Source organism: Trachemys scripta, chromosome 9 (genome assembly GCF_013100865.1).
Source record: "Trachemys scripta elegans isolate TJP31775 chromosome 9, CAS_Tse_1.0, whole genome shotgun sequence".
NCBI classification, from domain to species: Eukaryota; Metazoa; Chordata; order Testudines; family Emydidae; genus Trachemys; species Trachemys scripta.
In genome coordinates this window covers 91,498,219-91,524,535 of record NC_048306.1, presented here as the reverse complement: position 1 = coordinate 91,524,535, position 26,317 = coordinate 91,498,219, and the positions used below count along the sequence as shown (strand labels likewise).

The 26,317-nt window shown below is 40.8% G+C and overlaps 1 protein-coding gene across 1 annotated transcript in view; it reads right to left on the bottom strand.

Moving 5' to 3' along the window:
* LOC117882375 (inactive N-acetylated-alpha-linked acidic dipeptidase-like protein 2) overlaps positions 1 to 26,317 on the bottom strand; it is a 119,659-nt gene that overhangs the window by 13,635 nt on the left and 79,707 nt on the right. Inside the window, exon 3 of the mRNA XM_034780535.1 lies at positions 19,737 to 19,935. Within this exon, the coding sequence (XP_034636426.1) occupies positions 19,737 to 19,935 (199 nt within the window). The remainder of the gene's footprint in view (positions 1 to 19,736; positions 19,936 to 26,317) is intronic.

Sequence of the window (26,317 nt, the reverse complement as noted above, 5' to 3'; positions counted from 1 at the left end):
CTTCAGATGCAAGTGATTTGCATCTGAAGAAGTGAGGTTCTTACCCACGAAAGCTTATGCTCCAATACTTCTGTTAGTCTCAAAGGTGCCACAGGACCCTCTGTTGCTTTATAAAAGTTAGTTTCTTTCCATTTTTCTTACAATATTCAGCCATGTACTAATGATAATCTACATTAATACATTGCAAATTACGAGATCCCATTGTCAACCACTTGACATTGAAATCTGAATCTGTCAAAGGGAGATACAATAATAGTATGCACTCTGCTGTTACCATAATTGTAGCTATATTTGTCTAAAGTTCAAACATGTTCTTACAGCTAAATTAATTCTCTATTTAGCTTACCATACTTAATAAAGCAAATCAAATCCAGAAGTGCAGAGCAGATAAGAATATACAAGCAAACCTTTGCTGAATATGCTAGAATAATACAACAGACAAGGTGGGTGAGGTAATATCTTTTATTGGACCAACTTCTGTTTGTGGAAGAGAAGCTGTCAGGCATCACAGAGCTCTTCTTCAGTTCTGGAAAAGGTAACCAGAGTGTCACAACTAAAGACAAGGTCGGACAGACTGTTAAGCCTAATGGGTTAACACGTTGCAAGAATCAACGTAAAATGAAGTGGGCAATTGCAGAAGATGAACTTCACTGGCAGTGCCCCCTAGTGGTCAGGCAGGACTCCTTTCTTCTACAATACCATCCTGTGGGTTCGGTCACTTCTTTTGGGCTCAGCTGTTCGGCCGGGTCACACATTCTAGTCCACCCCTTTCAGGGTAAACATAAAGGAAAGTCCAATAATGGAGACGTCTTTTGGTGCCCAGGAGGGCTTCGGGACTTTCTCCTTATCTCTGGGACTTCCGTCTGGACCCTTGTGTATTCAGGGTTTTCCCCAGCTGGATTCTCTGCCAAGGGGACTCCTATTATTGTCCCACCTTCAGGTGTTGGTAGGGGAGCCTGGGCCCACCCACTCCACTGGGCTTCGATCCAGGGCCAAATGGTGGGCAGCTATATTCTGCACCTTGGGGTGCTAAAGAACTGCCTCCCTGAAACACTTCTTATACCCGAGTGCCGCCTCTTTCCCCCCTGCAGGGTAAATTAAAGAACTGAACTGAAAATGAAGTTTCTGACCTTCCCAAACAATTACCAGGCTCTCCAGGCTTGGTCAAGTAGGTGTGATCAGGTCTCAGGCAACAAGGGCTCCTCAGCTGTTATTTCCCCATTGTTCAGGCTTTCCCCCTTTTGAGCCTCTCTGCTTCCCCTTTTAAGCTACACCTCCAGCACGTACAGGCTTGCGGTGCGGTGGCCTGGGCCCAGAGCTGCTCATTATCACTGTTCTCCAGTGTGGGGTTTCAACATCCCATCACAAGCAATTGACACCTCTGCAGTCATAGGACAACGGAGGGTTAGTATGTTACAATTTGTTGGCATGAGCCATAAACCAGTTTCTCTTTTGAGACCATGATTTTCAGTACCTAGCAGTTATGAATTTAAGTTCCTGTGCTTGTCTTTTGAAGCTGTTGTGCAGGTTTCCTTTGAGGATAGGGACAGAGGTCAGATATGAAGGGATCATTTTGTGAAAAGGGTTTGCCCCCCAGGTAATATGATGTTTTTGTCTTCTTTCATTTTTCTGTGTGAGTTCATTCGAGAGTGTAGTGATTTTCTGGTTTCACCCACATAGTTGTTGTTGGAGCATTTGAGGTGAACCTCATCCAGTGCACAAAGCGATCCCAAATATTACAAAAGATATTACCTCACCCACGTTGTGTGTCTCATGTTCTGGTGCCAGCACAGCTATAATACCACTGCAAAGAGTCATGCTAGGAAGAGACAAGATGGTGAGTGTTTTTATGGGAAACACAGAATGTCAGGCTAGTCTAAGTTTATCACATCATCAAGGCATATCCCTGTATTGGGAGACAGTGCAGAGCCACATTCAAAAGGAGGAGCTTGAGAAGAAGCTTTGCCTCAGGCTACCCTACAGGCATGGGTGTTGCACAAGCTGCACCAGCCTTTAGTAACTTTCTTCTTCCTGTGCAAAGTTAGGGGCCGGGCCATGGCTCCAAATCTTCACTTGCCACTGCTAAGGCAATGTGTGCCCCAGTGGCCCATGGATGGAACACTCCCTTTGCTCCTGCTGCAGTTGTCTCTGGCCCTAGTGCTGATGCTCAATGGTGGCAGAAGGCACTTTTCCTTTGGGGACAGCTGAGCCTTTGCATAAAAATTAAAGGCCAGGTCCTCATCTTGTATAAATCAATGTAATTCCACTGATATCAATGGAGGTATGCAGATTAACACAAAGTAAGGGTTGGGCTCATATGTTAATAGACCTTTCAAAATTATTTTCAAAGCTGAGAATTCTTTAGTATTACTCTGCTATAGTAAGTCTGAATATGACAAAAGAAACTAAAGCCACTACACATAAAGAGGTAATCCAAAACTGCATTCAGTCACACTGCTATCAAATGTCAATCTAAGCAAACTAGAAAAAAAGCTAGTATTGATTTTAAGATTACATGTTGGTGAAGCACTCAGGGCTCAGCCACACCATTGAAATCAATGGGAGTTTTGTCTCAGATGTCAATGGGTTCAAGCTACACTGTAGGACTCAAGCAGGAGCAGATATAAACCAGGGATGGAGAGCTTGCTTAAAGAACAGGTTTCATGGAGTATTTTTTTTCTTTAAAAATTCTTCCTCCACTGAGCTATACTTTAGCTGTGGACACGTTATCAAGCACAAATTTTTCATTCTACAGGCCTATGTTGCATTCCTGCCACCTCACTAAAGTCAACAGAGTTTCACTTTTGTAACAGAGAAAAAATGGGTCTGATAATTAAGATATCTCTGTGACACTACCTCAAAGCAGCACCCTGGAACCCACATATTCACCACTGTCATATAATTATATGTTTTGTACAAAGTATGCCTTGTGAGGTATCATTTTGAAAGTCTTGATCTGTTGAACATTAATATCCTGTTGGATTGTATGTGCTATCATTGGATGTGAAGTTTTCAAGTCTTGCTGTGTATTACTGAAATATGTTGTGAGGTTGGGAACACCCACAACTAGCCTTTCAGGCACAACAATGGAATAGCCAGACAGCGATTAATGGCTCATCAACGCCCATCAAGAACACAATCCACTATCTTGGAGACTTCTCAGATAAGGCACGTATGCCATAGGGGCAGCTAACAGATGTCACAGCAAAGATCTTTTCAGCAAGCTGGAAGAAAATATAGAAGAGGGGAAGTGACGCCATCACTAGGCTTCCTCTCCCCCTCCCCCACCCCACAATCAACACCTGGAAGAAATGTCTGGAGGACAAAGACTTTGAACTGGGGAAGGGTGGTCCCAGGCTGGAAAAGAGTCCCAGCCTGTGTACTGAGGATCAATGACCTGTTTGTACCATCTGTCAGGGTGAGACACTGCTTGATTCAAATCCTGTTTAGTTTGTAGAACTCAGACAGCGAATTCATTTTTATTTCTTAACTTTGAATGCTATGCCTGCTACTGATAGCCACTTAAAATCTCTCTTTCGGTAGTTAATAAACCTATTTTGTATTTTACCTAAAACAGTGTGTTTTGGTTGAAGTGCTTAGGAAATCTCAGCTCAGTTCACAAAGGCTAGTATGTGTCCTCTCCACATTGAGGGTGGGGCAAACTGGGTAATGAACTTATGCTGGCCAGACTTCTGACCAGTGTAGGATGGTATAGTTTGGGGTGCAAGGCTGAGGAGCCTGGGGGAACTGGCTGGAGCCTTCCTATTGATGGTTCATGAGTGTCTGGGAGATCATTCTTGTAACTCAGTTGGGTGTGTCCCTGCCTGTAGATGTCTGTGTAAGTGCAGTACCTGTGCCAGAGGTTTGTGGCTTGACACAGCATCACAGTGTGAGGGAGATACTCCACGTCGATGGGCCCGAGGGCTCAGTGATACCACAGTCCAGGTTGCACTGCAGGGACCCCATCACAATCTCTACTTGAAAATCATTGTAAAACTTCATGTCAATTTATTTTTCTTTATTTTCAAAAAGCTTTCTGCAAGTGCAAAAGTCACCTGTCGAGATTTTCACAACTCAAAATAAGCTGCACTTTTGACTGCCTGCTTTTTCTGCCCATCTGGCATTATCAGGTTTTGTTGCTTAGGGAGAGAGTGATTCACTTTCTAGCTCTACTACATCTCTTCTTTGTGACCTTAGCAACTCACTTAGGGTAAGATTTTCAAAAGCACATATGTAGTTTAGGAGCCTAAATCCCATTTCCACTTAGAAGCTGAACTCTCATTGAAAGTCAACAGGCACCTAAGTCAGCTAGGCCTGTCAGCTAGGCCTTCATCTCACTGTCCCCTCCTGTTCTCAATCTTCTGCTTCTATATCATACCTCTTTCTTCCTTCTTTGTCTGTCTCGTCTATTCAGCCTCTAAGCTCTTCAGAATGGGAACTGTCGGTTAGTATGGGTCTGACACAGCACATAGCACAATTAGGTCCCTATCTTGGAAGAGGCCATAGGCACTACTATAATGCATATAATAAAATAAATCATAACACAGTTAAAGGCATAGCTGAAAGTCAAAGCTAATACATTATATATGTCTATTGTCAATTACTTGCTATTTGTAAACATTCTTTACAATCATCTTCTATCATCCTGTATGCTGAAAACAAACCATCACAAATTTGTAACTTTGTAACTTTGGGCTGGTCCACACTGTGGCGGGGGATCGATCTAGGAAACGCAACTTCAGCTACGAGAATAGCGTAGCTGAAGTCGACGTTTCCTAGATCAAACTAAGTTTACGTACTGCAGGTCCACGCGGCGCAGGCAAGCTCCCCCGTCGACAGCGCTTCCTCCTCTCGGCGAGCAGGAGTTCCGCAGTCGACGGGGGAGCGCTTCTGGGATCGATTTATCGCGTCCAGATGAGACGAGATAAATCGATCCCAGAAGATGGATCTCTACCCGCCGAATCGGGTGGGTAGTGTGGACCTACCCTTTGTGGAGAGGTTAAAAAAATTCAAGCAGGAAAAATATCTAAATGTTTTCATTTTATGTTTTTGAGCATTTTACCAGGTAAATTAATTTATATAAGACAAAGTTATCACCGATACAATTTTCATATATTTCCCTGCATGAAAATATCTAACAGCATGGAAATGTCACCCATCTTTTCATGCTAACACTTTCCAAAAGACTATACATTTCAGGATAAAATGAATAATTTGGGGAAACTCAACAGAAACTACTGGATAATCCAAAATTTTCAGAGAGTATCTAATTCTTGCAGAAGTATTGAAAAGATTTTAATACTCCCTGTTTAACTGATTTTTAAAGTCAACCATAATTAAATCACTGTTGAATCATCTAATATTCAGCATTGATTAAGTAGCAATTTCGCTATAAAATGTGAAAAAAATTCCAAGACAAGCCAAAGTCATGGTTAGAGTAAGACATGAACATTCTACTTCACGCTGTGTTTAGTCACATATTTGTGGTTTGCAGATAGAATCCATTTGTGTTGCCACAACAATATGGCATACTGTGAAGGATCATAGTGTTATATTACGGCATTCATCCAAAATTTATGCTCAATACCTTGCGCTCTGAGAGGCGCAAAAGGATCAGACATTTAGAGCATGGGTTATGTAGAAAGTATTGCCTCCTATAAGTATTAAGAAACAGCATGATTGGGCATGATTAGCAATAATGAGAAAAGACTATAACCACAACAGCATCATCAGATTAGTGATTAGTACTGGTGTACATTATGATAAATGTATTGCTCCAAAAACAGCTGAATATTAGGCCCAGCCATGAGTAATGGAGGAAGATTGAAGCACAATACTCCCAATGCATGGGAGACATATGCGCACACACTGCACACTATGCTTTAGGAGAGGGCAGACTGCTCCCATGGTGCACCCTGCCCATTCTGTAAGATGGTGTGGAGGGGTCAAGGCCTTGCTTTGTCCAACCCCTTTTCCTCTCCTTCAGGGCAATTTACACCTCCAAGGGCTCAGGAAGGATGCGGTGCTTGTGCTTCCTCGCATGCATGGCTGTGACTATCCCAAGGGCTTGCATGGGCCATGCATGTAGTGTGTTTAGGAAAGCTTCTTGTGCCATTCAAGAGTATAGCTTATTCTTTCTGCTGCACTGGTCCTTCTCAGCAGGCTAGCCCAGAATAGGGCAGGGCTATGGTCTTATCTCCTCCCTGACCCTCCTAATCCCTTTTCAGGTATTTTGCACCACTCAGGAGTGGTGACTATAATTATGGCTGTCTCTTCTGCTGGCCACTCAAGGGGGAGGAAGGCTCCTTTCTCCCTCTCCCCACCTGTGTAAGGGCTGGTACAATCTAGAAAGAAGAAAGCAACAAAGACATTATCATTCCAAGAGAGTTACTCTAGATTACACTGGTGAAACCAACACATTAATCTGGCTCAAACTATGGAATTAACTAAAATGAATGTAGCAAACATTATTTCAATTTTTAAAAAGTTAGAATTAGTTATATAAGTGCTATTAGAATGTTCAGGATTTAATTGGAAATAGTATAATTATTACTTTGTATGGTTTGCACTATATATATTTAGTGAGGTGTGGGTGTTCTCAGTATAGTTCAGATCCCATAATTGTTTCTCATGCCATTAATTGCAACGGTAATGTCTCTTATTTCTTTAGAAGGTATATCGGCAATTAAGAATTGCTATAATGCTTTTATCATTTATTTTTAAAATGGAAAGAACTTGCACAAAAGATTTTCTGTATACTTAGTTTTATGGTCCAAACCACTTTTAACTATGTTGTGAAAGTGCTGAATACCTGACTTCTAGTGTATTTATTGTCACTAGTCTTTACTATCCAAGCAATTTACAAGACGTGGACTAAGACACATATTCTCACCTGAAGAGCTCACAAACCCAGGCTCTAATCCTTTTGTGGTATCTGATAGCACAGACTTGGAGAAAATTGCCTGCCAGGAAAGCCCATATCCCATTTTTATCAAGCAAACCTCAGTTTTATCAAATAAAGTATAATATCTTGGACACTATACTGATAGATGATGATTAGTTTTCAAGTCTCTTGAAAATACTAGTTGTCTTCTCATATTTTCAGCACATTGAATATCTTTGCTTTATCTCCTGTGAATTATTTCTGCTTTAGTAGTTCAAGAACTGGAAATCTTAGGTTATGTCTACACTGGCAATTGAACGACAAACTTTTGTCTTTCAAAGGTGTTAAAACCCTCCTCCACCCCGAAAGATAAACGTTTTGCTGTGACAAGTGTGAAAAGTGCGTTGTCAACAGGAGCGCTCTCCAGACGACAATGCAAACACTGCTCATTGGGGGTGGAAGTTTTTTGTCAGCAGGAGAGCTGACAAACAGCGGCTACACTGCACAATTTTTAGTGGCATGGCTGTAACAACAAAGCTTTGTCACTAAAAGCTGTGTAGTGTAGACACAGCCTTAGTGGCATTGTGTGTTGCTTTTTCAATCCCTAATATTTGATTGCATTATCTTTGATTTAAACCAACACAAACTACAATAGGATTGTCTGGTAGTGGAAAAGGTTTAGAGTAAACAAGACCGGGGAGAGGTTCTTGTTGAGAAAAGCAAGGTAGGAAAAGCAGATGAAGAGGCAGGGAGGCTGAAGAGAAGATTATAGTGTACAGGGCAAGAAATGACTAAAATGTAGAGAAGGATTTTAGCAGTGAGAATTGACTAGAAAGGATTTTTTGGTGGTCCAAAAGACAACATAAAAAGACTTTCAGTCGGAATATGTGGGTAACAGGACTCAAAGATGTCTCTGGAATTGAGAGTCTGAACACAATGGAGTTGTCAACAGTGATAGAGAACTGACATATAGGAGAAGGGCAAAGGAAGATAGATAGGTAGTCTATTTTGGAAAATGGAGTTTTGAGATGGCAGCAGAACATACAGCAAGAGCTACCTATGAAACAGGGCCGGCTCCAGGCACCAGCCCACCAAGTTTGTGCTTGGGGCGGCACCCGGAGGGGGGCGGCGTGGCGCGGTGGCTCCCGCCGCCGGGGAGAGCAGAGCCACAGTGGGCTCGCCGCTCTCCTCCTGGCGCTCTGGCTGCCGGGGAGAGCGGAGGCGCGGCGGGCTTGCCACCCTCTCCCCGGCCGGGCTCTCCGCCCTCCTCTCGGCGCTCTGGCCGCCGGGGAGAGCGGAGCCCCGGCCGGGCTCTCTGCCCTCCCCCTAGCGCTCCGGCCTGTCGGGGAGAGCGGCCCACAGCCGGGCTCGCAACCTCCCCTGCCGCGCGGGGGGAGAAGGGGGGGTGGCGGGAGGCTTTTTTGCCTTGGGCGGCAAAAAAGCCAGAGCCGGTCCTGCTATGAAATAAAAGGAATTGCAAGTTTGGACAGACTTGAAAACACTAGAGATGGTAAAATCTGATTCACAAGTCATCAGCATGGAGGGAGAAGAGGAAAGAATTTGCTTATCCTTACAGGGTGACAAGAAAATGATAGGACACCTTCTTTAATTCTGAAAAACTTACAATTTCCTCCCACCCCTCCAGCATAACACACAGTGTTACATTTATAAATATCATAGCAGGTTTTATGATAAAGTGGATACTTTTCACCCACCACAGTTAATTTAGCATGGTCTTTGTGGTAGTTCCCATTCTAAGAATCAGAAAGACTACTGAACATGTTTAGTTCAGGTCTACAGTCAAAAATCTTAATAGATTCAAACTGACAGAAATATTATAACAAAGTTTGTTTAAACATTAAGTTACATGATGCAAAACCACAAAATGATGAGCTCAAAATACAATGCAAAACTTGCAAAGTGTTTGTGACAAAAGAATTACCGTAATTCAACAGTTCTTTTTGCTGAGGTGTTTTTTTTTTTTTAAATGACATTGCATTACATATGTAGCCATGTCACAATATAGGATTAGCAGGTCTTCTGGGAATATTTGTATCAGTAAAGCTTGTCCTCCGTAAAAAACAATGAGAAGTTTGTGTGCACACAGAGATTTTAAAAGGAACTTTAATTTTCTTAATAAACATATCTTTTAAAGACTGAATCCTGGGATATGTGAATTTTGTCACCCGAGAACCTGCTGTAGCTTATCAGCTAAACTGGAATATATCAAGTAGACTTTGTACATATATCAGGAGTGAATGCAACAGGGAAAGACAAAACTCAATCTGAAAGAAAAACATTTGTTCTAATGAACAACAAACACTTGAGTGGCATGAGATTAGCAGTAATGCAAAGTATATCATCGTGTGGTGCTAAAAGTGTCTTTTCACAGTGCCTCAATATCATTATGGCGAATTTAAATTTTAGACCAAAGTAGTCTATTTTTTGTCAAGGTACAAATTTCTTGGTTAAGGTTCAGACTCCAGAGAAACATTTTTCACACAGCAATAACAATAATGGTAATAATAAATAAAAATATTTCGCGGTCTGTTCAAAATCTCTTGCAGTCCAGATTTGGCCCACGGTCTGCCTATTGACTACAACTGTTCTAGAACCTTTATTTCCTATACTGTACTATTTTACATTATAATGATGTTGTAGACTTGCTGACCTGTTTCCTCAGCCCAGGATGTAACCAGTGCCATGTCTGAATCTGCTTCAAGCCTCTTGTCTCAGGGCTTCAGCTTTATTTCTTCCAAACAATCCAAATTCAGTACATCAATCATTCCTTCCCTCCAGGCCAGCTCCAGGGTTTTGGCCGCCCCAAGCACCCCCCCCCCCCCCCCCCCCCCCCAAAAGCCATGATCGCGATCTGTGGCAGCAATTCGGCGGGAGGTCCTTCGCTCAGAGCAGCAGTGAGGGACCGTCCGCCAATTTGCCGCCGAATAGCTGGACGTGCCGCCCCTCTCCAGAGCGGCCGCCCCAAGCACCTGCTTGCCAGGCTGGTGCCTGGAGCCGGCCCTGCCTTCCCTACGATTTCCTGCAGGAGCTGGCTAGTCTCCTGTAGCACTCCACTAGTCCTCCTGCAGGCCGGCTGCCTGGGAGGCACCTCACTCCAGGACCCACCACAGGAACCAGCCTACTTCCTGTAAGTCTCCACCTCCAACTGAGCCATTTGCTGGCTTTCATAATCACTTGATCATTAACTGATCAGTAGTTGATTCATCACAGATGAGGCTGGGCACAACTCCTCTGTGACAGGAGTATTAGTGTAGCACAAATTGTTTTTTCATGTCAGATAGATTACTTCAAGACATTAAAAAAATGCAGTCACTAAAAAATATTATTCAAAAAATGCATCATCCAGGGAACAAGAGTTAGAAACAGTCTTGTATTAGAAAAATGAGTAACAACATTCATTGCTGGAAGTCCTTCTTGAAAAAGGTAGCTGATGACAAGCTTACTTCTCCAGCGCTATCTGTAAATCATTTATGATCTCCATCAAAGTAGTCACAACAACTCAGGCATGATTTTATGCAAAAATGGTGACTGATAGATATAGCTTTAATTGACTGGGCAAAATTGGCAAGGTGCAGTAGGTGGACCTCAGCAATGGGTTTTATGCAAAACTGAGTTAGGGAAGAGCTTTTGTAGAGTCACTACAAACATGTGTCAGTGCGGAGATACCTGTGCTTGAAGTGGCAGGATAATAGGAAGAATAAAAAATAGCTAATTGGAGCAGAAGTGACAGGCTAATACCTTGCATGTAGTTTTTGCTCTCTGCTTTAAGACTGAAGAGACTAGTAGTTTTTTTTGTTTGTTTGTTTTTGTTTTTAGTGTCTCCTTCAACTAAGAAAAGTATGGTGGGAACATCAAGGGACATTTTAGAAGCATCTGCAGTGAAAGAGAGTATCTCTAATGTAAATAACCAGTAATCTCAAGATGTGGTTGAGTTGTTAAAATGGACCAGAAGGAATGAAACATACACCAAGAAAGGAAACCAATTCTGTTTGCATAGTATGTGTGTCATGAAAATACTGTATGAAGTTCTCTCAGTTTCACTGTTGTGTTTGGAATATTATTGAATACCTCATCTAGTCATAGAAAAGTCTTGATAGTTCAACATTTTTTAAAGCATAAACACATTCAGTTAGGCGATGGTGCAAAAATGGGCTTTTAGGTGAGATTTTCATGAAAATGATGGCAGAAGGTTTTTGAAAGGAGTTTCAAGGATAAGAGACTGCAGGGCAGAAGCTGATGAAGAGGAGATACAGTAGATGCACATACACCACTCAGCATGGATGCATTTGTCTGATTATCTAACAAATCAATGCTAATATACAGAAATTAATTTTGTCATTTTGTCGCAATGAACCAATGGAGCTTTTATTCCCCCATGTGGAGAGTTGGTTAATTAGTATCACTGTAAGGTGTCAGCTAACATTTCCATTGCCGGCAATTTGCTCCAGGTTTCTGCATTTTTTTAGAAAGGGAAATATCTTCTCCTCTCCTTGGCATCCAGGTATACCTGTGTAGTGGGTGTTGATGGGGTTAAGACGTTTTGACTTATTGGCATCTATAGAACCAGTTTTTATTACTGCTGATACTGACTACCAGACTAAGAGGATGAGATGGAAGAGAATTCTATTAGTGGTAGTTATAAACTCATGTTTACAAACATCACCTATTTGCCATCAATTTGATGATCTAGGCCCCTGTCCAAAGTCCACTGAAGGTAATCGAAATATTGACCTCAGTGGGCTTTAAATATTTGTATATGGTAAAGGGATTATCTATTTTTTGCCTTTGCACTCGTTTGTTAAGTTAGGTCAACTATAATACAGACAGTCAAACTGAAAGAGACATAAAAACAGAAAAGCTGCAATACTATGTAACCTCTGCTTTGAATCTACCAGCTCCTGGAACTCAGAACTCTACTACAACAGTAACAGTCAGAGCCCTCTGACACCATTTCTCAGCATGCTTGGAGTCAGGAGTGGGGACAGAATGGACTAGAAACTCTTGGTGAAGCCAAGAGGGAGGCTTCTGCATGGTGTGATATGGACAAATGGTTTGGTGAGCAAGGGCTACTCAGCCCCTCCGTGGGAGGATGCAGCCTGACTCAGAGGCAGAGCCCAAGTTTCGTTTCAGTTTTGAGCTTTGAGTTCGGGAGCTGAGAGAGAAGCAGAACAGCCCAGGGAGTCTCTGATTTACTCCTCCGCCCCACAAAGGAAGCCTTTTAACTGCTGTGGGTTCTAGTACATGGGAGGAGCAGTTCCAGCCCTGCAGAGTACATAATCCAGAATGGCTAGTTACTGAGAGCCAGCCAAGATCTCCACAGGCAAGGAGAGGATCCTGCCCTGCTCTGAGGAAAAGACAAAGTAAGGGGACTCCTTGCTGTTCAAGCCAGCCAGTACTCACAACACTTGTCTCCAGACTCACCCTCAGCATACTGTCCACATTGGAAGGTGCCAGGGAGGGATCTGGGGGTTGAGATAAGTTGTGTGTATTGGAGGTTGGGGAATTTGTTGATGTGTTAGTACTTATTAACCCTAACACTTTCCTTCCCCGAATAATATATTCCTGTTCCCAATAAAGTTCCCTTGTTATACTGTTATTTTGGGGGGTGTCAATTGTTTGCTGGGGTTTGTGTTGATGTACGTCATTGTTTCTTGTGTACTGGGTTCTATGTTCCTATCCTGCAGTGGTAGCATTATTCGTTTTCCCAAGGGACAGCACCCCTAATGTGTCAGGCTAAGTGAGGAGTCACCAGGCATCACTAAAAAGAAACCAGCCCATTCAAGGAAAGGGGGGAGGGATAGCTCAGTGGTTTGAGCATTGGCCTGCTAAACCCAGGGTTGTGAGTTCAATCCTTGAGGGGGCCACTTGGGGATCTGGGGCAAAATCAGTACTTGGTCCTGCTAGTGAAGACAGGGGCTGGACTTGATGACCTTTCAAGGTCCCTTCCAGTTCTAGGAGATGGGATAGATCCATTAATTATTTTTTATTATTATTATAAGCACCAGGGAGAAGACTTGAGCTACATCTTGTGGAGGAGGAGGGGGAGTACACTTGATCATTGTGGAAGTGTAAAGAACTGGGGGCATAAAAACTGTCCGTGAAAGGTTATATATTCACCAGAATATTCATAGTTTGTAAAACTTCACAGAAACCTGAGTCATTTGGTTGAGGACTTGTATTCAGTTTGGAATAATATTTCCCCTCTGCTTTGTTTACAGACACATGGGGTGGTTAAGCACTGGAATAAATTGCCTAGGGAGGTTGTGGAATCTCCATCACTGGAGATTTTTAAGAGTAGGCTAGACAAACACCTGTCAGGAATGGTCCACATAATTAGTCCTGCCATGAGTGCAGGGCACTGGACTAGATGACCTCTCGAGGTCCCTTCCAGTTCTATCATTCTGTGATTTCTGGGTTTTTGTTTAAATGCACACACATTTTATTTTAACTTCAATGAAAGGTTTAGTTCAGGTTTGGACCAAGATTCGGCATGGTTTTTATTTTGTCTGATCCTCTTTTCCATAACTCCTTGCCATCTTTTCTCCAAACTAATCTTCAAACTATCGTGAGATGCTCTTTGTGTAATTAAGTGAAATATTAGGGAATGTGGCCAAGAATTCTTGGAAGTTGTGGTCTTTAAATACAGTGATGAAAATGTTAAATTCTGGGGCATTAGTGTACATCTTGTTTTCAAGGTTAAACAACTGCACATGTGAGGTCAGAAAGGAATTTTCCCTCAGGTCACATTGACAATGACCATGGGGTTTTTTTTTTCTCCTTCCTCTGCAGCATCTGGGTGTGGGTCACTTGCCAGGATTATCTGGGTATATATCTCACTTCATCATTTCTCTGACATTGTGAAGACCTCAGACACTGGGACACCTCATTCCCTCCTATTCTCTGTCTGTGGCACATAACAATTTAGTTTCCTGTGGGATGTAATACTTTGGTCTCAGTTCCGTTGTTGGACTCAGTGTGTAGGCACTGGGTGGGGTTGACCTGTGATACACAAGAGGTCAGACTAGATGATCAGGTGATCCCTTTTGGCCTTAAGCTCTATGACTCTAAACAAAAGAATATGTATATCGTTACAGAGAATTCATTAAACCTAATAACAAAAGCAAATATCAGCAACAGCGTCTTAGAGCAAGCAATGGAAATCATCCCCACTTGATACAAGAGAGTAGCAGAGACAAACAAATCAGTAACCATCAGACTAACAGGCTCAGTTTACACAGATTGAAGGTGATAACAATACTGGCACAGTCATCAAAAGAAAAGACAAAACATCAGGTTCAATGTATTAGGTTCTAAGAGCTTGGAGTCCTGACTCTGCTCCTTTTCCTATTCTGTGGAGCTCCCTTTCCCTCCCACCTCTGACTCAATCCCTTCACTACCCTCTCACCACAGCAAGCCAATAGCCTTATGTTCCTTCTATTTTATGCCCCCTGCCAAGCCTCCCCTCAGAACAGAATCACTTTGGACTTCTGCTAACAAGTCCCTACCCCCAATCTATCTTTCAAATGCCTTCTCTCAATACTGGCTCCTGATCTGAGGGAGTTGGGCTCAAAACCCATCAGCTGGGGAAGTATGGCTTATCAGGCACACGTGGTATAATAGATCAAAAAGGCACATGAATGGAATGTTTTCAAATTGCAGAGTCTGATAGGAAAAAGAACAAACTAAGTAAGGTTGGAAATGACTCCCCCAATACTGAGAAAATACAAAGACCTGGTCACTATTATGAACATCTGCAAAGCCACCTCATTGTCCTCCTTCCAACCCCTCCTTCAAATTCTCATTTGTAATGATGCCTAAAAGCTTAACAGTTAGGCAACAGGTGTTCAGAGATCACTGCCTATCATGTTGTCCAGTACCATTTCATTGTTTCCTTGTGCTCCCCTTCTCTTCGTCCCCTTGTTGTCTCTTGTCTTATACTTAGATTGTAAGCTTTGGGGCAGAGATAATCTTTTTTAATATGTGTTTTAATAGTGCATAGCACAATGGGGTCTTGATCCATGTCTCAGACTCCATGCTGCTATTCAATTCAATATTATTAATAATAAAATAATGACTCAAAAATAAGAAAATTAAGAAGGCAGAACTGCACAGCAAAAACTGCGATAAAAAGTAAACTGGAAGAAAGAAAGAAAGAAAGAAAGAAAGAAAGAAAGAAAGAAAGAAAGAAAGAAAGAAAGAAAGACAGGACATGTACACATCATGCCTTCAAGAGAATCAAAAAACCATTCAAATAACCATCAATTTACAATATAAGGGCAGATTCAATTATAAGAACAGGAAGATGGATGGAAAATATCCAGTAGCTTTCAAACCTTGCCCTTCTTAATGATAATATCACCGTGGAAGAGGAAGGGAAAATATCAGGTTTAGGATTAGGGAACAGAGAATTGATTCATATAAAAAAAATTTTTAAATGAGTTTTCATCCAAAACTCAAATCAAACTTGAAAATAACCTTTTGTGAGGCAGGAAAAACTTCCTCACCCCATTATCATTCATCTTTGTCCAGATTTCTGGTTAAGACTACAAGTAGAAAGCCCTAAAATTTCCTGGTGGAAGCTGCTCTTGTGTATTTCTAGTATGGCTGGGACCAGGAAATCTTGAGAGAGAGCATGTTATTGTGAGATTTTTCAATCAATGTTGCCAGATAATATAGATAAATAGGTGCTTTCCTAAACTAGACTGAACAAGCTTTTAAGGTTTGCTCATCACAGTAAATTTATTATAAGGACATAATTATGTATGAAAATGATCAAAAATCAAAGGAACTTGAATTCCATCAGTTTACTATAGTTATACAGTCATCATTAATAATTATTTAATTGCATTACAATAGGTCCAACTGACATCGGGTCCTATTGTGCTAAGCACATACAGACAGATAGTAAGAAACACTTGCTGTGCCAGACAGTTTACAATCCATGTAGACAAGACAGACAAAGGAAGGATCACTATCCCCATTTTCTAGATGGAAAACTGGGACACAAGGAGGTTAAGTAATTTGCCCAGGAAGCCTGAGGCAAAGCACAGCCTAACTCTCTTGAGTCCCAGTCTAGTGCCTTTGCTACAAAAGCCATCCTTCCTTTTCAGCTTAGATTCTAGAAAAGAAAAATATAATATTGGTTCAAAGACCTAAGGATTAAGGATAAACACCAGCCTGCCAATAGTGACTGAGAAGTGATGCCTGAACTTCAGTGAATTTTGTCAAGTACTTTGACTGAGCTTGAGAATATGAGTCCAAATGAATATACAGGGAGAAATAATTTTTTCATGAAGAATATGTGCTTTATTGTGCACACACATTCTTCCTTCAAAAGACTGTAAATTACAGTATTTATGGAATCTTAATGATCTAAACACAGTTGGAGCTTGAAGGTCAAAGCTGCAAACTGCATCCTAAATTTCTGTTTACAGATGAAGTACGGTATTTATTGTGGCACTGCTTGTGCGGCTATAGTTAAAGGTCTGCCAGCGTTGCCATTATAAACCACTATTTCAGAGGTTTATAACTTGCCCATCAATCTTCGCACTGGGATGAAACACAGCACACAAGGTCTCAGCGGTGGGATTGATTTTTGTTGTTGTTGTTGTTTTCTTTACCAAATTACAAAAAGAAATTCATCTGGTAAGTTTTAAAGTTATGAGAGCAATAAAATAAAGGTCACTTGTTTCAAATACTTCTTAGTGTTCCTATTGTATAACCCAACTATAGCTTCAGTTTTAAGACACATTTTGCAGACTATTTATACATAATTACACCGGCGCTTAATTCTTTAAATAAGGAATTCTCTCCAGAAATCGTTAAAAATACTGCAAATAAAGTTGCATCAGTGGGTTAATATTTCCCTCCCAAAAGGAAGCTATGGTGCATCTTGTTGTTCTTAAAACAAAACAAAAAAACAAGGAAATCAGATTTCTAGTTGTAGGACCTGAGACTCTCTTTTACACTAAGGATATATCTAAAGCTGGAGGATCATTTTAAAACGCACGTACATGCTAGCTTTGATAGTGCTAGTGTGCTACAAATAGTGCAGCCACAGTGGTGCAGGCTGGCTGCCCGAGTGTATACCTATGTTATCAGATGGGATTGCACATGGGTGGCTATTCTGCACCACTGTAGTTACACTGCTACTTTTAGCTCGCTATCTCAATCAAACCTAGCTTGTGTATGTCTAGCTAAGCTGGAAACTACACTTAAAGCTGCAGTATAGGCATAAGTCTCTTTTCCACTGCCCCGGCTATGTACAGGGGCTTTAAAGGGCACATAAATGCAATTTACCATTTACTTAGTGTGAATGGGAATCAGGCCTGTTGTGTAAGGCACCTTCCTTTAAAATGGTTTGACAAGAGTCTTAGTCAAATGGCATTGTTGGATTCCATGTTATTATTTCTTAGTGCCTCTGGATCCCATTTGCTTAGGGCTGGTCCACACTGGGGCGGGAGATCGATTTAGGAAACGCAACTTCAGCTACGAGAATAGCGTAGCTGAAGTCGACGTTTCCTACATCGAACTAAGTTTACTTACTGAGGGTCCACGCAGCGCAGGCAAGCTCCCCCGTCGGCAGCGCTTCCTCCTTTCGGCGAGCAGGAGTTCCGCAGTCGACGGGGGAGCGCTTCTGGGATCGATTTATCGCATCCAGATGAGACGCGATAAATCGATCCCAGAAGATCGATCTCTACCCGCCGAATCAGGCGGGTAGTGTGGACCTACCCTTAGTTTCCAAGGGCCTCCCAATACACTTCACTCATTCGGGGATCTGAGAATTAAACTTGGTCCTTCTCGTCTCATTTATATGACTGCATGCTCACCAATGTGAGTAAGAGTCACACAAGCAGGTCCAAACTACCTATCGTCCATTCTCATAGTGCAGAAAATGACCGTTACAGAAGAGGGGAAGGGTTAAAGTCACTCTTTTAAAGGGTATGTATAAATAGTGTTATAAAAGGTGTGAATCATTTATTTCTGTAGTACACTACTGTATATGTTAGGCAGAACACTTCAGAGCAAAGCAACACTCTGACAAAGCATGGAAGAAGGAAGTCACATCCAAAGTTTTGCCACAAAACAAAGCATGATCATGGTCCACTTTTTAAATCTTAAGTCTAACTTACTGAAACCAGAAAGAGAAAAGTTACAGAATTTTCATTTTAGTAAGGCTTTTGAGACAGTCCCACATGACATTCTCATAACCCTAGATACTCTAGATGAAATTACTAAAAGGTGGGTGCACAGCTGGTTGACAATCGTACGCTAAGAGTAGTTATCAACAGTTTCCTGTCAAACTGTGAAGGTGTATCAAATGGGGGTCTGTCCTGGGTCCAGAACTATTCAACATTTCCATCAATGATCTGGATAATGGAGTAGAGATTATGCTTATAAAATCTGCAGATGACATGAAGCTGGGAGGAGTTGCAAGCACTTTAGAGGACAGGATTAGAATTCAAAACAACCTTGACAAATTGGAGAATTGGTCTGAAATCAACAAAATGAAATTCAATAGAGACAAGTACAAAGTACTACACTTAGGTAGAAAAAAATCAAATGCCTACAAAATATGGTCTATCAGTCTTTCTTTGGTGACCATCTTCTTTCATGCCACAAGCTCAACTACTGAGAGAATGAAATTGATTGGTCCCACTGCAAATTCTACTCTTCTGTTAATATCCCCTTCATTATAGCTATAGGACTGATTCATTTCCATTCTAGGCTCCTCCACAATTTACTTTTATTATATGGTTACACCTGTTTAATACCATCCTCAATGCTTGGAATAATCTCCCTCCTTCTTAAGTACCAAACTTTCGACTCTCCTCCAAATCCTCCCTGGAGGACCCAAACCAATGCTCATCTTGGAGCAATTAAAGGGAGGAAGACAGAAAAAGAAAAACATTTCCCATCTATTTCATCTTGAGAACACCATAAAACAACATGATCACTACTGAGCAAGACTTAAATCCTAAACATTTGGGTCTGGAAAGTTGCTTAGAACTATTTTAAAACAGTTTGTTTGGAATAGTCAAATGGTTTCCTTTAACCAAACATATTTTTTTAAACTAAAAAGGAGTACAAATTTCTCCAACTACCAAGTCAACTCTAGAAGCTGAAGTGAGGAAGGCTCATTCTTCCTTCTCCAGAAGATGAAAGGTGGACTGCTTGAGCCATTTAAAACTAGTCTGGACAAAGCACTTGAATATTCAATAGGGAACAATTTAGGTAAGGGGGAGATGAACTAAAGCTCCCAAAGCCCCCAAAGCTCTAAAACTCTAGTTTCTAAGAGGGGGAAGTTATGGAAGATGGCTGACTAAAGCCTTACCATTCAGACCAAGGTACTCTCTTTATCCCATTGAAAGTACATAGACAGGGAAAGATAGATTAGCACCTATGTGCAGATTTTATATAACACTATGCTGGATCTTCTGTAACTCAGTGTTGTTTAAAATTTTTTGTAAAGTTTTTAATAAAACATTGAGAAGCATGTCAAATACCATTAGATTTCAAAATATTTTTTCTTTTGAAAGCTTGCTGTACCATCTAACATAAGTATCTGTCATGCTGCTTGAGTTCCTATAGCACAGAACATCTTGTTAGCAGTGATGTCATGACAGAAATGTTACAAAGATGCACTCTAATCACCTCCTGCACTGGTATGAATTTAAATTTTTTGCTGTAAGGATGATTTTTTTTAATTTACCTTTTATCTTGGATTCTCACTGAGACTTTTAAAAGAGGCATGACAGTTTTGAAAGCTAAGCAATGTGAGATGATTATTTTAGTTGGAATAAACGAATGGAGAACATACTGAACATCCTACCTGTAAAACCCTGGAGGAGCTTGTTGAACTAAGAAGTTTTTCTCCAGACCTTGGAGAACATCATTAAGCATTCTCACTCGGATAGGAGCTCTCTCCTTCGGGTCATTAGCTGGACGCATCTCATCTGACTGGAACAATTCTGCACTGTCCCTCAGTCTTGAAGCCATTGCCAGCAACTGACGGGTGTCTAGTTGGTCACCTAGTAATGATAACAGAAAGATACAGCTCTGTAAATGATTCAAAAGGCAATAATTTAATGCTGTCAATAAAATAACTTATACATTTTTAAAATGGCCACGTTGTCTTAGGCTGGAACAAAGGCATCTCTGGTGGAGTTAAAACCATGGATCAGTGGAGCCTATAATCAATTTCACATGTACAATAATTTTTGCAGCAGTACCAACTTGTGCAGTGATCTCTTAAAATCTTACAAGCTAAGAAGAGTCAGACCTGGCCAGTATTTGCATGGGAACCCCCCAAAGAAAACTTAGTTCTGCAAGAAGTGATGGTTAAATATCAGTAGCTGGAACTCTTCTTTCTGAGACAATACTGATCCAGTGCTGTTAGATACTGTTTCTCATGCCACAGATTCTGTATGTGTTAGTCTACTGCATCTGAAAACCTATCCCTATAATATATAAGCACCAGCTCCTGCCCTTTCACCCTTTCCTCCCTCATAAAAAGCATAAAAGCATACACACCAGAGCAAGAATTTACTTGAATTCCATCTGTCATCTTAGAATACTAAAGGTACTTAAACTTTGCAGTCCATAAGGTTATCTTGCCTTTATTATATTCAGCAGTCATGCAAGGAACCTATAGGCCTGTATCTTGTAAGACATTAGCTTCAGCAGTTATCATAATGCTTGAGGCTATAAATTTTGGCACAGATAAACAGCCCAACATTAACCCCTAAATTTGGGGAACAGAATAATCTCTCTCTTCTTAAGTAACAGTGAGGGGGAGTTTTGTCCCTAGTGACACCAGCCAAAGACGGACACATGAGCTAACACCAGCTTTTGGAAAGAACATCTGACCACAAGAGTGCCATGGTAATGAATTGCCGTATTTGATAATAAGCTGAGATCATTAATATACTAACCTATAGAAGGACATGCCAACATTAGTAGGGTGAGGAAATACAAATAAGGAAGAGGAGAGAAACATCTATTGGCACTAGACATGGTGGTGTCAGCATCACATATTATGAAAGCTGTGTCTCAGCCTGTGTGTAGTAGGGGAGAAAGAGAGATGTGGCCCTTGACACATGCCGGAATGATGGCCACTGGTGGTGATGAAGAGGAAGATAATGGCTAACATTTTGGATTGTTCTGCAGGGGATGGTGTGAGTGTGGATGTTCAGATGTACCTTCTGTATTATCTCTATCTACAGAGCTAGACTGTTTGTGACTTCGCTAAATGTGTTAATAAATTATTCCAAATATAGAAGGTTTCCTATAATGTGAGTGTTGCAGCTGTTCACATCTGGGTTCCCAAATATATACTAATTTTAATAATACTGGGCCTGTTCTTGGGACAAGAACCTGTCAACCCTCAAAGTGGTAATTGAGAATTCTAAAGTAATCGATAAATATAAATATATTTAATAATCTATAGATTGGGCTACAACTTCTTAAAGGTTAATTACATTTGTAGAAGGAGTTTGAAATAATTCCTCTAAGTTAAAACTGTACCAGTTAACAGAGTCTGCATTTACTTACAGTTTAACACTTTAATGGACATTGAAGTGTTATACTCCAATGAGCTCAGTGTTTTCAAAATTATTAACACAGTGAGAGTTAACCTGGCCTGATATTTGCCACCGACGGAGAAACTGAACAAATGAGAGCTTATACAAATGAACAGCACAGATTCAGTTGAGATTGTTCCTGATTTACAGAGAAGGAAAAAAAATGAGATGCATGAATTGGAGAGTCTTCTGGCTTGTGCAGTGTCTTCCCACCTGCAGTGCTGGTGAAGGGTATGCTCTCCTCTCAGTGCATGCACAGATCCCAGTAAGGTTCACAGAATCAACAATGTTCTGGTAAGCGCAAGATCTACCTGGCCTATTAATGATGGAAAATGAAACTAGCAATTCAAATAAACCTCAAAAATTTTAAATGCTAAATTTGATCCAAACAGAACTTCCAGGACTTTAGAAGTTTACCCATCAGTAGCTGAAAGTACAATCTTCAAATATTTTTGGATCTAAGATTTTAGCTCATGAGTATGTATAATTAACAGCAAGAGAAGAATACACAATTCCAAGATTACAAGTTAAAGGTACCAAAGTTGCTTGGTTAATAAATATAAACAGATATCAGAACTGCCACCAAAACCTCTTTGCATACATGGATGGGTGGACTTCGGTGGGAAGGGTGTGAAACCATGAGAGAAATAACATTATGAGGCTGAAGGATCCCCCTGAATTTCCCACTGTCTCTTTGCCCTGAACAGATGCTATTGATTATATTTTACAAAGGGGGAGGGGAACTTACAGATCTCCCACACACTCTTCTTGCCGCTGCATTCAAATATGGTGCACTCTGGAGTGATCCAAAATGCATCATCATGGTGAAGAAGACAGCAGGTGGCGTAGCAGAGGTTGCCACATTTGCTGAAGTATCAATATGAATTTCAGCACAGGCAGAAGTCACTTTGACGGGAAAAAGTGAGAGAGGGTGGGTTAGAGTCAGATTCGGTTTTGGGATAAGATTTCTTTGGGGCATAGAGGAAGGAGAGGTTGGGCTGTTTCTAACTTTTTTTAACCTGTTTCCTATTTCTTAATGAGGATGGATGATAAGCAGTGATCCTGTACCACTGTATTGACATAGTTATGGCTTAGAACTGTGAAGTTTAGTTACATTGGTTGACAACTCAATCAAATATTATTTGAAGGTATAAAATTTAATCATAAAAAGCAGAAAAAAATTGGAAAAATATGACATAAAAAATTAATGCTCTTAGCTATCCAAGCTTATCTTCAATTCGTGTTGGGTCCCAACAGCACAGGTTTTAGCTTAGGTGCTAGATTTTGGCTGATTCTAAACGGTTTGCCATAGAGGCACACTTCATATGTCTCAAAGTATGTTAGACTGTATTAACCATCCTAAAGAATCAAATGACAGTGCAGTCTTTTCATAAAACTGTGAAGTTTAATGGAAGAGAAGCAATAATCTAATCTCAAAATGTATAAAGTAACAGAAGTTTAATCTTTATGCTACTATTTTCCTTTGTAAAATCTTTTACTTTACTCAGAACTCTTCTGTCTCCGCTAATAAGCAATCAGCAGCCAACTAGAACTTATTGGTGTGATAATGAAAAAGGAAAGAAATTTATGCTTTGACCTAGATTTACATGATGCTATCTCCTGCTGTTTTGAATGCAAAAGACGTGAGACAATATGCTGCATTTGGCTTTTAGTGACTTGTTGAAACAGCTTAACAGAATCACTGTGTTATTCCTCTCTTTTCACACATCCAGTAAAATATCTTTTTTCTCCCCCTTGGATCTGAACATCAAGTTTGGGTTTTTTTTGGATATCAATAAACAAACTCCATTTTTGGTGTGGATAAACATATGCTTGAATCAGCCCAACAATCTCATTAGGGCCCAGTTATAGTGTGTAAGTATAAAACTGTACCCTGCAAAATCCACCTGATAGTTTTAAAGTATCTACTGAGAGCAACAAAATGAAAGACAAGGCAAATTTATGGTTGAATTTGTTCCTTTTAATTTTGAAATATTTAGGTCTCTGCAGAGAGTGCATACGATAAGGCCTAGGTTATGTCATTTAGAGTCACCTTAGAGGGAATTCTGGCAAAAATCCCTTATTGAGCTCCAAGCAGGGTAACGCAGATGTTACACCATGTTCAGCTCTCTATCCTTGGCCAGCACTGGTAGCCATGGCCTCTCCATCTTCATGTCTCCTTTTAGAGCACCCAGAAGGAACAGTAAAAACATAAGCGAAATCCCCCACCCATATCAGCAAAAGTGCAAGGATCATATACGAGTAATGAAAGTTATCGAACAATCCAATACAAGCATCATGTCTAACTAAGGACATCCTTACATAATCTATGCATAATAGAAGGACTATGCATGCATGATCCTTGCATTCTTGCCAGCATGGAAAGGTTAAAATTCACTGCATTAGGACATCTATTTAGTTTCATCAGCAGTGTTTATATACCAAGCAGCATGCAATATTTAGAATTGTCATTCTTAATATAATACAAATGATTGTGCATATCAATCAAGCCACTCCAACAGTGAGTGTGAGCTTAGGGGAATAGTTCATCATTCTATATCTGGAAATGAGGCCATGTAGACCGTCCTTTTTAACATAAAAACAAATGAATGCTTACATTGGAATTTTTTGTTTGAAAACAATGTGATATGTATTTTGCCCTCAAACCCACTACATTTCATATAAAATGATGAGCTATTGTATACTGTGTGCATCACACCCTAAAACTGAACTCATTATATGAAACAAATAATTTCTTTAATAGTCTCTCATAAAATCCTGAGTATTTATAGATATTGAACTCATAGGGAATTATAAGGGCATGAGAAATCATGTGGACTTCACTGATGGGACAAAGTGTGATTTATGTTATGTATAAACACAGAGGCTGAAAGTGGAAGGGCAGATGATTCAGAAGAAAAGGATGTGTTAACTAATATCATTTTAAACATCTTGTGACACCACTCTAGAGAAAAGAAAAAAAAATTACAAGTGTTATTTCACTTAAGGGAAAACAAGGGCACTTTATTATTCGACATTTTCTATTCTTTGTGCTGCACAATCCAGTATGAATCATAATGAATCATCTAGCTAGTTATTTAAAGTTGTTAAATAAATAAAAATGCAGGTACCAGAAAGGGACTTGGGAGCCTGCATTCTGTTGATCACTGAATTATACAGCTGACTTTCATTACATACGCTGTATGTGGATTTTATTCAAAGACAGGCTACAATGGATAGACATTTATTCTAGACAGATGGATTGAGTGCAACAATGTTTCTCTTGTAACCAATTGCTCTTATAAAAAAGGTACTGATGAAGGCTTAAGTATTTAAAAATTACATTTCTGCCCTTGACAGTAATATATTTCCTCACGACCACTTGGAAGAGCATCACTGGTCACAAGCAAATCAACCAATTAGAAAAGACCTCTCGACATGGATGTTTGTGAGAAACAACTGATTTGTTCTGTGAATGGCTAGAGTCTGCAGGACCAGTTTGGGTACATTACTATCTTCGTGTTTAGAAGATTTTGCACATTTAGAAAATCTTCTAAAAGCATCTCTATAAATCTTCTAAATATAAATCTTTTAAATGCTTTTATATAGTCATCAGTACACCTCAAAGAACTTTACATTATCCCCATTTCACAGATGGAAATTTGAGGCACAGAGGTGAAGTGATTTGCCCAATGTCACCCAGCAAGCCAGTGGCAGAGCTAGTAGTCCCAGTCCAGTGGTCTTTCCACTAGATCACATGGTTGCTATGTGATTCCTCAGTGCCCCTCCTCCTTCCTGTACATTTTGTTACAATGGAATGGGGATAATGGTCATGCTTGAAATGTTTACAGTGTGTGGTTGCTAACAGGGCTGTGAGAGAAATCTCGTCCCTGCTCTATGTCCCAAAACCTTAACAGTTTTATTACATGCCTGCTGTAGTAACAAAGTGTTAAAGAAGACCTGTGTCTGTCTCTCCTTCTCCACCCTGCAACATGTAGCCCCCCCACCACTTCCAGTTCCCCTTTCCATTCTCATCCCATTAAGCCGTTATCTGGTACTACAGACACCATCAACACGTAAGAAGTTGTTCCTTGATGTCTCCTGCCCCATGCTCCTGCCTACACATACCACAGGCAGCAGTTTACTGGAGCTCCACATGCTACCTTGGTTATACAGCCCAAGCGCCACACTGAGCTGGGCCTCTCACTCCCACTACTCACCTCCATTTGCTGCTGTTTGCCCCAGGCTTCTCCAGCCATGGCTCAGGTCTACTCAGTCCATCTCCTCCCAAAAACACTGGCCAGCTCTCTCCGCCATCCCCTCACACACAGGTGATAGGCATCTTAACTATTCATCGTCTGGATTTCAGATGTTTAACTTTTTGTTACCTTCTTTCCCCCCATCCCAGATCCCAGCTTGCATGAAAGGACAGAGACAGGAGCTCAGACTCTCCAAGAGGAGCAGGATTTCCCACATCCCACAACACACAGTAGGCAGGAGAGGGACTGCAGAGAGGTAGGACAATGTCAGATCCCAGCACAGACATAAGGGAGAATTCAGGGCTGACTTATGCACTCCTAACTCCCCAATTTCCTCTGCGACCCCTCACATTCTCCAATCCCTCCCGTCCTCTCTCCTTTCACTGGTTTCAGAGTAACAGCCGTGTTAGTCTGTATCCGCAAAAAGAAGAACAGGAGTACTTGTGGCACCTTAGAGACTAACAAATTTATTAGAGCATAAGCTTTCGTGGACTACAGCCCACTTCTTCGGATGCATATAGAATGGAACATATATTGAGGAGATATATATACACACATACAGAGAGCATAAA